This window comes from Folsomia candida, unplaced genomic scaffold (genome assembly GCF_002217175.1).
Source record: "Folsomia candida strain VU population unplaced genomic scaffold, ASM221717v1 Fcan01_Sc014, whole genome shotgun sequence".
Classification (NCBI taxonomy): Eukaryota; Metazoa; Arthropoda; class Collembola; order Entomobryomorpha; family Isotomidae; genus Folsomia; species Folsomia candida.
In genome coordinates this window covers 2,507,627-2,520,046 of record NW_019091206.1, presented here as the reverse complement: position 1 = coordinate 2,520,046, position 12,420 = coordinate 2,507,627, and the positions used below count along the sequence as shown (strand labels likewise).

At 31.2% G+C, this 12,420-nt stretch overlaps 1 protein-coding gene across 1 annotated transcript; it reads left to right on the top strand.

The window, feature by feature from the left end:
- The first annotated feature begins 9,386 nt into the window (after nucleotides 1-9,386).
- LOC118437585 lies at nucleotides 9,387-10,786 on the top strand. The gene is made up of 6 exons (XM_035856743.1): nucleotides 9,387-9,606; nucleotides 9,684-9,905; nucleotides 9,965-10,108; nucleotides 10,177-10,382; nucleotides 10,452-10,611; nucleotides 10,693-10,786. Exons 1-4 carry the CDS (start codon nucleotides 9,387-9,389, stop codon nucleotides 10,365-10,367), a joined length of 777 nt encoding a protein of 258 aa, XP_035712636.1. The 3' UTR covers nucleotides 10,368-10,382; nucleotides 10,452-10,611; nucleotides 10,693-10,786.
- The last annotated feature ends 1,634 nt before the right edge of the window (nucleotides 10,787-12,420 follow it).

The following is a 12,420-nucleotide window of genomic DNA, read 5'->3' as shown; positions in this document are numbered from 1 at the left end:
GAGCACTCCAGGAATGACTTGGCTTCCTTCTCTTTCCACGTTGTTTGACTGGATTCACGACGTGGAGACCACGAAAACGTTTGGTCACGTGTTTCCCTTCAGCCACCAATCAGGATATTTTTTAATAAATATTTTTTAGTTGAGTCTTTTTTGCAGTTTCGGCGTCTAAGTTTCTCATTTGTCAAAAATCTTTCTAAAAAAATGAAAGTCTCCGACCGTATGCTCTTCGATTTTGAGCAAATTAGTGCGAATCGATCGCAAATTTGATTAGGATAAAATTTGCGAAAGACACGATCTCCCAATGGGCACGTTTGGCCGAGATATTTGCATCCCAAGAGGAGAAAATGCGTCCAAAAGTTGACAAAGTTTATACATTCATTGGAAAATGCAAATATCTTTGTGCCCATTGGGAGGTCATGTCTTTCGCAAATATCATACTCAAATTTGCAATCGATTAAGACTAATTTGCTTTGACATGAGAGAATACGCGCTCCATTATAAAAAGTGTGTAGGTTGTAATACACCAAACTCAAAACAAAATGGACTAGTTTTAAAGAAATCATTTATTCGAACAAATCATTTTAGATATTTTATTTTAATGCTGAAGGTGACAAATATGCATATGCATTTAGGACACGTTTTGATTAAAAATTTTTTGAAGAAAATTTATCTGCAATTTAACTTGGATGTGTATAAAATTTTGCATGGACATATTTTAATTTGACTAAAATTCACTTCTTTTTTTACAACTTATCAAACTTGTGAAAAATGGTAAGTCAAAAACTACAGATCATCTCATCACCTAAAATTTTGAGATATTTTCTGTACAAAATTTTGTATTTGACACATCTTAATTTTACTACATATGTACATAACCTTATCAAAGTATATGAAAAATGTCAAGTCAAAAACTACTAACCAACAGAAATTATGAGACATTTTGTGTATAAAATTTTGTATTTGACACAACTTAATTTTACTTTATAACCTTATCAAAATGTATGAAAAATGACAATTCAAAAACTACAGATCATCTCATCACCTAAAATTACGAGATATTTTATCGGGATTTAATTCATCATAATTTTATTTAGGTCCTCATTTAGTAAGAGGCGTGATTGATAAAGTCATTAATCTATCAGGGCAAAAAATATTAGTAATGATTCGTTTCTCCATCCAGAATTGTACCATTTTCATCTTTTGTAATGTGCTAAGTGGTTTTTTGTCACAATACCACACCACTTTTCCCCTATTCATCATCAACTCCGAAAAATCGGGGCGAAAGATCGTCCCGATATTTTATTCCATTCAATTATTATTATTATTCTTTATTGTGGGGCCATTAAGGCCAGATATTTTTGCAGATTGATTCTTTGCCTCCTACCAGTGGCCGCGGAAGTGGTGAGGACATGTGGGGACATTAACTATCATTGTAGGATAGGGGAAGGATGGGTTTATATAAAATGGGTAGAAGATACGGACATCGAACAACCGTGGGACCATTGTCCCTTTGTCCCACGCTTCCGCGGCCACTGCATAAATAAAAGTATGTTATACTCCTTGTACAAGTAATCAGTGGCCGAGGAAGCTGTGGGGACATGGGGGGACATTAATATTGTAGGATGATAGAGGGAGGGGTTTACATAACATGGGCAGATGATGGGGAGTAATGGGGACATAACAACCGTGGAGACATTGCCCCTTTGTCCCCTCACCCTTCCGCGGCCACTGCTCATTATTTTTTCGTCATAATCATCATCTCCTTAATACGGCGGTTGCCGACTTAATGGATACTTTGAAATATTTATTATATCCAATTGTGGACAATGCTGCTGGATTGGTGGGTTGGACGGATTATGAATGATGAACTTACCCCGATTCGACCGAACGGATGTAGTTTTGATAGCAATTTTATTAGTCTTAATGGCATCGAAGGATTTAATGTGCTGCTGCTGATTTGGCAGAGATTACACACGCACGTAAAAAATCATAAGAGAAAATAGCGCAATAAATCACTCAAAATTTTATGATGATTTTTTTAAATGACACATTTTTTTCATAGAAATATTGATAATTAACGGTTTATTAGTTGCAAATGGGTTATCACAATTCGGATAAATATATATTTTTGATAAATATAGTAATACCTTCGATTTATTAAACGAATATAATTTAATTTGGTGTATTACTGCTGGTTTCATTTGACAGAGATTTTATAACAAAATATTGATAATTAATGATTTATTAGGGACAAATGAGTTATCAAAATTTGGATAAATACACAATTTCAATAAATAAGGACTCATTTAAAAGAAGAATTTAATGTATGTGATGTATGCTGCTGATTTGGTAGAGTTTAGATGATACAGTAATAAAAATATTGATAATTAATGATTCACTAGTGACAAATCAGTTATCAAAATTCAGATAAATTTAATAATTTTAATAAATAACGGCCAATTAACATGCAGCTGCCTAGCCAATGGAAGGTTCACATTTCACCTATGCCTTTTGTTGTATAATAACTACTGTTAAGAAAAGTTAAAACGGCATCCGTGTCAAGCATGTGGATAAAACGCACGTGCTTAAATTTATGTACATTACTATTTCGTTGGGATAAATTTCACCCCAAAAATTTGTCAATTTTCTCCACTCGTATATAAACACTTTTATAAAATGAGGGGAACTATTGAGCGAAAAAATTGCACAAATTTAACATTACATGACAAGTTACAAAAAAATAATTTGCAAAAAGATGAGATTAATTTCATTATAACTTGATCTATGATTTTCACATAAACCGCAAAAGTTTGTCAATTTGGTCCATATACATTTATAAAATTAGGGGAACTATTGAATCAAAAACGTGTACGAATTTATTAACATAAAAATTCTACAAGTTGCAAAAAAAAACAATTTGCAAAAAGAGAGGTGGCCTGTGTGAGATGCGATCTCACTACACAGTTTCAAGTTTGATTGAAAAATCTGTTGTGCTAACAGGCCGATTTACATTTGACTAAGCGGATTAATGTGGCTCATATCACCTGCAAATAATTTGCGAAGAGTTGACTATTTTTCGCATACATGGATGGGCAGAAATGCATGCACACCAAAACGTTTCTGCAAAATGACGTAATCCTTTACACTTGCAAAATGTGTTGTACGTATGTAACACAATTTTTCCTCCACTTTGTCATATTTTTATATAACGCAGAATTTACATCTGTGAATTTTATCTTATCATTGATAAGGTGGCAATAAAATTAAATTTAAAAACATGAAATTGATCAAACACAATTTTTTCTATTTGGTAATAATTTATATTTTGTTTTGATTAATCCTCACGCCGTTTAATTTTTAAAAACTTTATAAAAATATCAAGTACGATATTTTAGATCCCATTTAATTCGATGGTAATAGCAAAATTGTAAATTTAACCAATCTGCAAACTTTGAAAACTTACCAAAATCATATTGTAAATGTTTACCTATTAGTTATTAATATTACACTTTAGAAATGGGGTTATGATATTGCCCTTCCGCGGCCACTGAGTGACATTTTCATTACAAAAACCTGAATATGTATTTCAACTCGAATCGAATTATTTTGAGATTCTCATAATCTTAATTAACATTAATTAATTAATTAAAGTTAGGTTTATTCGTTACGTTATGACTTGATTGATTGTTAGGCAAAGATTTACAGATTTAAAATTTAAGATCTTAATTAATGCTAATTGATGATAATAATTCACAAATACGCGAATTTAGCCAAAGTCGAGTAAAGGGAAGAGTTTGGAAAACTTATCAAACAGAAAATCATGCAATCGAGATGTTTAAGTGAATCCTCCATGAAAAATTTCGAATAAATGCAAATATTTTAAATATTTAATTTAATATTTAAAAACTTAATGCTAAGTAATGAAAATAATTCGCAAATTTACTGAAAGTAAAATAAACGAGTGAATTTTGAAAAGCTATATGCCAAACAAAAAATTAATAAGTATTTACTTACTTCTTTATTTATGTTATTTTGAATAAGTTAATTAAGTACTTATAAAATTTAACTAATTCTAGTTAATGGATGCATGTAAATCCAACAAATTAAAGAATTACTAGTACATGTAAATTTTTGTTTCTGCAAATTGCACTGCAAATTGTTTAACAAAAATTTGCAAAAATTTGCACTGCAAATTGCAGATTTTGCACTTTGTAAAAAATTGATTCTGAATTTTTGGGCAAATACAATAGAGTTGTGAAAACCTTGTTATGTACGTGGCTAAAAAAATCAGACCAACAAAAAGACTCAAGTAATCTGCAATTTATTCAATTAGCCTAAAAAAACTCAAAATAATCTGATTCAGTGTTGAAACGCATAAAATATTTAGGTAGTTTCAATGCAGATTTTACGGTTTCCTGTCTATTTTTGTTTAACGGCCAATTTACCTATGATTTTTATTAATTGTGATCCTCCTTGGAAAAATTAGAACGGTATCCGAGTTAAACATGTGGATAAAACAAAATGTGCTCAAATTTATGTTAATCACTATGTATCTCTCGTTGGGATGAAATTAACCGCAAAAATTTGCCAATTTGCTCCACTTCCATATAAACACTTTTATAAATGAGGAGAACTATTGGGTGAAAAAAATGCACGAATTTAGCATTAAAATGTAACAACTTGCAAAAAATAATTTGCAAAAAGATAGGATTACAGATACTTTCGGTATAATTTCTTCACATAAGCCGCGCAAATTTTCCAATGTTTTTTTTTATAAAATTGGGGGAACTATTGAGTAAAAAAATATACATAAATTTACCATAAAAATGCGACACCTTGCAAAAAAACAGAATTGGCAAAAAGAGAGGTGGCCTGTGTGAGATGCGATCTCACAACACAGTTTCAAGTTTGATTGAAAAATCTGTTGTGCTAACAGGCCGATTTACATTAGACCAACCGAACTAATGTGGCTCATATCAGTGGCGAATAATTTGCGAAGAGTTGACTTTGTTCGCATGGGTAGAAATGCACATCAAAACGTTTCTGCAGAATGACGTAATTAAATCATTCATATTTGCAAAATCTTATGTAATAAATGCAATTTTTTCTTTGACGTATTTTTGCAATAATAGAATTAAAACGTCAATTTTACATTTATAAAATTAGATTTTAAAATATGGAATTTGTTAAACCCGATTTTTTTTTCTATTTGGTATAATTATTTATTTCTTGGTTTTGATTAATGCTCACGCCAAGAGTAAGAAATTTTGAAACTGTATGTACCAAAAACCAAATTATACACTTTTTTTTATTTATATTCGGTATCTTAAAGATGAGTTAATTAAATATATTTTTCGCATGGCAGAAATGCACATCAATCAAAACGTTTCTGCAAAATGGCGTAATCCTTCATGCTTGTAGAATGTGTATTACAATTTTTCCTGCAATATTTTTGCATTGCCGTGCAATAATAGAACTGAAATCTGTCAATTTTACCTAATCAATAAAATTAGATTTATAAATATGGTATTGATTAAACACAATCTTTTCTATTTGATTGGTATAATTATTAAATTTTTGTTTTGATTAATTCTCATGCCATTTAATTTTTCACAAATTTTAAAAATCGCTATACGGTGTTTTAGATTGTTAGACGTTAAAATCTTGTAAAATCAAAATTGTAAGTAAAACAAAACTCCAAATTCTGAAAACTTACCAAAGCAAAATCGATCTCGAATGAGCTAACTAATCATAAAATTAAACTAATTTTAATTAATCGACCTATTTATTTGAATCCTATAAATTAAAGAGTCGTACGAAAATGTGGGTCATATCAGTTGCAAATGAGTTGACTATTTTTCGCATGGCCAGAAATGAAAATCAAAACGTTTCTGCAAATAGTTCTTCAAATTTGCAAAACGTTCAAAATACAATTTTTCCTTATTTTTTTCCAATGAAATGATAAAATTGAAATCCGCAAATCTTAATTAATCGATGCAATTAAATTTAAAAATGTGGAATTGATTTGATAAAATTTTTTTGAGTAATTCTCAAGCCATTTAAATTTTCAGGAGTTGTCTATAATTAAAATGCAACATTTTAGATTCAGCACAATCATTATGATAAAAGTCGTTTTAATAATTAAGTATACCCCACAAAGTTATATCCACAGAATTATATCTAATCAAACTCTCTGGTATAACGATGATCTGCTGATTTTGAAAATTTACCTATTAGAAAATCTGTACTGTAACTATATTTATTTATAAATGTACAAATTAATGTAAATATAAATGTATAATTGTATTTATAATAATAAATTTAATTATTTATAAATTTAATGACATCATAAACTTGAAATCTGTAAATCTGCTTACCTTATAAATACAATTAGATTTAAAATTATGGAATTGAAAACACAATTTTTTCGATTTGGAATAATAATTTAGGTTTTGTTTTGATTAATTCTTACGCCGTTTAAGTTCTCACGAGTTTTCTAAAATTGCAATACGATTTTTAGATTTCATGGTTTTAAGCGAGACCGCAAAATCAAAATTATAAGTACAATAAAACTGCAAATTTTGAAAACTTACTAAAATCATAAAGTGAAAATATTTACTTATTTTTTATTAATATTATCTAGAATGAGTTAATTAATTATAAAATTTAACGAACTCTCATTAATCAAAATGTTTAAATCCTGTAAATTAAAGAATCATATGAAAATGTGACTCATATTATTTGCGAATTGATTATTTTTCACAGGGCAGAAATTGAGATACAAATATTTCTTAAAAATATGACTTACAATCCTTCAAATTTGCAACATATGCAAAATGCACGTTTTCCACATTTGTGCAATGTTATGATCAAATTGAAATTTATAACGTAAGCTTACCTTATAAATACAGTTAGATTAAAAAATATGGAATGGAAAACAATTCTTTTCTATTTTGTAATAACTTATTTCTTGTTTTGATTACTTCTCACGCCGTTTAATTTTTCGTGAGTTCTGTAAAATAGCAAAACAATATTTAAGATATAAGACGGTGTGAAGATCAAACAAACTGCAAATTTTGAAAACTTAACAAATAAAACATGCCTGCCTGCCATATTATTTTTTTTGTATTTATTTATATTACTAAAATCATAAAATGAAAATATTTACTTATTTTTTATTAATATTATCTGGAATGAGTTAATTAATCATAAAATTTAACGAAATCTTGTTAATCGAGATGTTTAAATCCTTTAAATTAAAGAATCGTATGAAAATGTGGCTAATTATTTGCGAAATAACGAGAATTGATTATTTTTTGCAGGGCAGATAATCACATATAAATCTTTCTTAAAAATATGAAGTATAATCCTTCATACTTATTTATAAAAATTTGGTGTTGTGTAATATAAATTTTCCTTCACTTTGTAAAATTGAATACATAAGTACATTTAGTACTTTTGCAATGACATGATGAAATTAAAATCTGTAGATCTTATAGATACACTGCCCTGCCCTGCAAGTGATAACTCAAACAAGTGGTGACGTAACAATTTGAAATTGTGCACAGTTATAGTCAATCGCATTTTTGATGAGATAGGTCTCCAAATTTTGAACATTGATGACCAGGTCAAGGGTTATGATCTTTTGACCTCAAACCCCAAAAGTGACCTACCTCAAGGAATTTTTTTCCTTGGTGTTTTTACTTTTATAAAGTTGGCACAACTCATCCTGAACATTTTGATATGTTGGTCACCTCTGTTCGATTTTTTTACGCCCACGAGAATTTTTGGAAAAATGTTGTTTTGAAAAGTTATAACATTGAGCTTATGGGGGAAAACTTAAAAACAAGTCAAAACTACATTTTAAGACTTCATGAAAATAATTCAAAAATACGCTTATTTAGCCAAAGTCACGTAAAAGAGTTTTGAAAACTTATACCAAACCGAAAATCATGCAATCGAGGTGTTAAATCCTCCATGAAAAATATCGAATAACCAAGTTGCATTTTGTAAAAAATGGAGAAGAAAGTATGTATGCTATTTGCATGACAAACTTTTAATACATACTTATTTCAACATTGAATCGAAGTATTTCGAGATTTTCATAATTTAATTTTACGTCAGGTTTGTTTCTCAAATTTGTGAGCTTGAAGCTACCTAATTAATGAAAATAATTTACAAGCACAAGAATTTAGTGAATTCATACCTGTTCAGAAATTTAGTTTTCATTCAAAAGTCAGTCATCTCGATTTCTGATTGAAGATTTTCATTCCCATTCAGTCGTTTTCTTTCAAACTCATTTCATTTCACTTCATCTGACTTCATTTCTTACTTCACCCCATGTATCAAGCGTAGGGTGAAAAATGAAATTAGTGAGAAATCTTTCATTCATAGTCATTCATCTGAAATGACGGAATCTTTCACTCGTTTTCATTCAAATCACAGGATATTCATTTTCATTCACCATCATTCTCCATCATAATCAGTCAAATGAATTGAAGTGAACAGGTATGAGTGAATTAATTGAACAATCTTTTATTTAATTTTTAAAATTAAAAATCTGCAATATCTTATCAATAAATACAATTACATTTGAAAATGTGGAATTGATTAAACACCATATTTGCCATATTATGATATGTAATTATTTATTTTTGCCCTTATTAATTCTCACGCCATTTATTTTTTTCGGTTTTTCTAAATTAGCAATGCGACATTGTAGATCTCGAGTGGCTTCAAATTGGCATTAAAATTGATAGAATTTTGCAAAACTGTAAATTTCCGAATACGTTGCTTATCTAAAAAATAATTTTGCATCTTTTCTGCATAGAGTTTTTGCTTTTATGCTCAAAAACCCTTTCAGGATTTTGTTCATTATTTGTTAAATGACGCATTAAATAAACATTTTCGATGGCGAAATCTACAATGTTCCCATATTTGTTTTCAAACATTTTGCTAAAATTAAAATTACAAACCCGATCAACAAAAATTATTACTTTTGCGTCAAAGTAACGAATCCATGGTGAAAATTTTTAACAAACAAAAAAAGGCGTGATTATTGCATAAATTTTGTGCTAAGTTTGGTGTGCACCGTGAGACACGCTAAATTTGCATTAAAAAACTGTAACCTATGGTTGAAAAATTATTGCACCCAAACGTGCTGAGATATTGCGTAAAAATACCGCACCAATATCTCGTCAATACCCACATTACATGAGGCGTTAAAATCATGCAATTTATACGCAATGAATGGTGGGTGCGAAGAGACAGGCAACGCGCGAGAGTTTGAATCTAAGAGAAGCGTGGTATTTCCTTTTCTCTCCCACCCTCGCAGTCTCGTAAATTCCCTGTTAATTTAATTCCCTGTTAATTTATCTGTTATCTCAATGTCGCCAAAAAAATATTACATAATTGAATTCCCCCCTGATAAATACAATTCAGTGCCTGTGGAGCTTGTTCCAAGTCACTGGGTTATCCCCGCAGAGAAAGTTTGTCTCTGGCCACCAAACTCTGGGCCAAGTATTAGAAATTTGATAAAAAAGGGCACTGCTATTCCTGATGTCAAGTGGGGAAGAGTTAGCTACGCCAGGATTATTGGGAATTACGGTAAATAGCTATTTAATTCAAATTATGAGAAGTCATTCCAATTATTTTACATTTACTAACAAATATCATTATTTTAGATGATTATGAAGTTGCGACAAAAAAACTTCAAGTAGCCGAGGACACTTCCAACTTGGAAAGTGAAACAGAACCAGAAAGCAGATTAAGGAGCAAGAAGATAATTCCCGATATTCAGCCCAGCAGCACACGAGGGGATGTAACGTCTTCATCCGATGAGGAGGATAGCGACGCGAACAAAAACAGTCCTCCGTCTGGCTCACTTCTGGATAATTTGGAGCTGGGTAGGCTTATAATACTGCCACAAATATTTTATACTAATCATTATGGTGATGCTTTTTAGACCAACCATTGAGCATTCCTGAAATAATTCCCGAAACTGAAGAGCTAAGCAATCTACAAGTAGGAAATCAAGTTGAAACTGGAGACACCTCTTTTGTTGTTGTAAATTCGCAGGAGTTAAATGATTTACGGCTGTTGATTTCAAGTTAGTACAAGCAAAATAATTTTATTAAAATTGATGTATTATGTTAACGCTTTGTAATCACGTTGCAGGGACAACGCAAAGTGTGCTAACTTTGTTGGAAAAGCAGGCTGAAGACATTAAAGACATTAAGGCTTTACTGATTAATGTGAAACAAAGGCCGGATGGTAGGAAGGCTCCCAATTTCAGTGCCATTCCAAAATTACCCCTCGACAACGAGGTAGCACTGGCGGAGTTTGAATCTTGGCTCGAGGTGGATTAAAATCGCGAATTACTGGTACGATTTAATCGAGATATTTTACATGCATAATTAAACTTTAATGTTTTTTCTTATATTTGATACTAGGTTGAATATTTGGCATTTTCAACTGCGACACAGATCGAGGCGAGCACTAGAAAAATCTTGAAAAAATTATTTACGAATGAATTTGGCAGGCGAATTAATTTTACGGGTAAAGGAAACAAGACATCGATGAAAAACCTAAAACTATTGGAAGTCGTAAAAGGTGCTAAAAAATATTCTAAAATGAAGAAAATTTTCTAATTGTTGGTCTCTATTTAATGTTTAATTGGATTGCAAATTTCAGAAACCGTGCGAAACGTCTTTACAGTTGAGTCCGTTCCCGATCCCAAAAATCCCAGCGGCCGTATTCCCACCGATGATATAATTCAAACTGCAGCAATCAATTGGTTTCGTTCTTCAAAAGGTAGGTGCAACGACGACGCTCCCTCGGGAATTGCATCATAATCATGGATCGAGATGGAAAATCACCGAGAAACATTAGGCGAATAATTGCAAAACGGGTTAGAGAGAATCTCACTCGTGCAAAAAACATACCTGCTATTAGTAATAATCTTGTAAATTTAGATATATGTGATTCTGTCGTTGAGGATAGCGATTCAGGTAGTAATATTAGCAATAATGATAGAAGCAGTAATGTTATCCATAATAGTGACGAGCCATTAGTTTCCGATTCACTAAGTGACAATGGTGTAGTAGAAAATAATAGGAATATTTTAGATTTAACACGGGACTTGAGGGACTGGTCGCTTCGACATAACATAACGGGAGTAGCTTTAAACGATCTTCTACGCATATTTAACTTTTATCAAGAATTTAGATTTCTTCCATTGGATAGTAGGACATTGCTTAAAAACTCAATTAAATACTCTATGAAAACTATCGGTCAGGGTCAATATGCACACTTTGATGTTATTCAAAATATAAAACGGCAAATAGATTCCAATTGTATTCTTGCTTCTGGTAGCGAAATTAAATTAAACCTTATATTTAGTTTTGATGGATTGCCCATTTCTAAGAGTAACAGTAACCAGTTTTGGCCAATTCAAGCAAAGTGTGAAGAAAGTACGTACGGCGTATTTGTCGTGGGTTTATTTTATGGCAAGACAAAACCAGAAAGTATTGACGAATACTTGATGGATTTGATAGCAGAGTTAAAAAGTTTGCGAGTTGGGATTAGTTACAATAATTTGAAAATATTTTGTAAGGTTTCAAAAATAATAGCTGATGCGCCAGCCAGGAGTTTTTTAAAGCAATGTAAAAGTCATAATGCATACAATGGATGCGAGAAATGTATAGATCCAGGTTTCTGGAAGGGACGTGTAATTTTCAGAACATTCGATAGTCCACTTAGGACAGATCAAGATTTTTATGTTCAAAAAGATAAACACCACCATGTAGGCATTTCCCCGTTTACGGAGCTTAAAATTTTGGTGATTTCTTCGGTTCCTCCTGACTACATGCACCTCATTTGCTTAGGTGTGGTTAGAAAACTATTAAGAAGTTGGGTAAAAGGTCCATTGCCATTTAAATTATCTTCTCGTGATATTTCAACTTTATCAAGTAAATTAGTATTATTTTCGCATAGTTGCCCTAAAGAATTTTGTCGTAAGCCGAGGTCAGTAAAAGAGTTAGATATGTGGAAAGCGACAGAGTTTAGAACTTTTCTTCTTTATACAGGACCCGTCGCTTTAACAGGATTATTGTCGCCGAAAAAGTATACACATTTTTTAAATCTTTGCGTAGCAGTCACGATTCTTATAACTACCAAGGCGCAAGCAAATAATTGGAACGATTATGCACGACAGCTTTTATTGAAGTTTGTTAAAAATGTTCCCAATTTATATGAAGAAGAGTTCTTATCATATAATATGCATTCTCTCATATTAGTGATGACGCTTTAAAGCATGGCCCGTTAGATTCTTTTAGTGCTTTCGATTTCGAAAATAATATGCAAGTAATAAAGCGCTCGCTACGAGCTCACTATAAACCTTTTGAGCAAACTGTGAATCGC

Excerpts from the sequence above, each read along its gene's own strand:
- LOC118437585 (XM_035856743.1), top strand. The coding sequence starts at position 9,387 with ATGTCGCCAAAAAAATATTACATAATTGAATTCCCCCCTGATAAATAC. Across the intron at positions 9,906-9,964 it reads TCTGGATAATTTGGAGCTGG|ACCAACCATTGAGCATTCCT; the intron begins GTAGGCTTATAA and ends GATGCTTTTTAG. Across the intron at positions 10,109-10,176 it reads TTTACGGCTGTTGATTTCAA|GGACAACGCAAAGTGTGCTA; the intron begins GTTAGTACAAGC and ends ATCACGTTGCAG.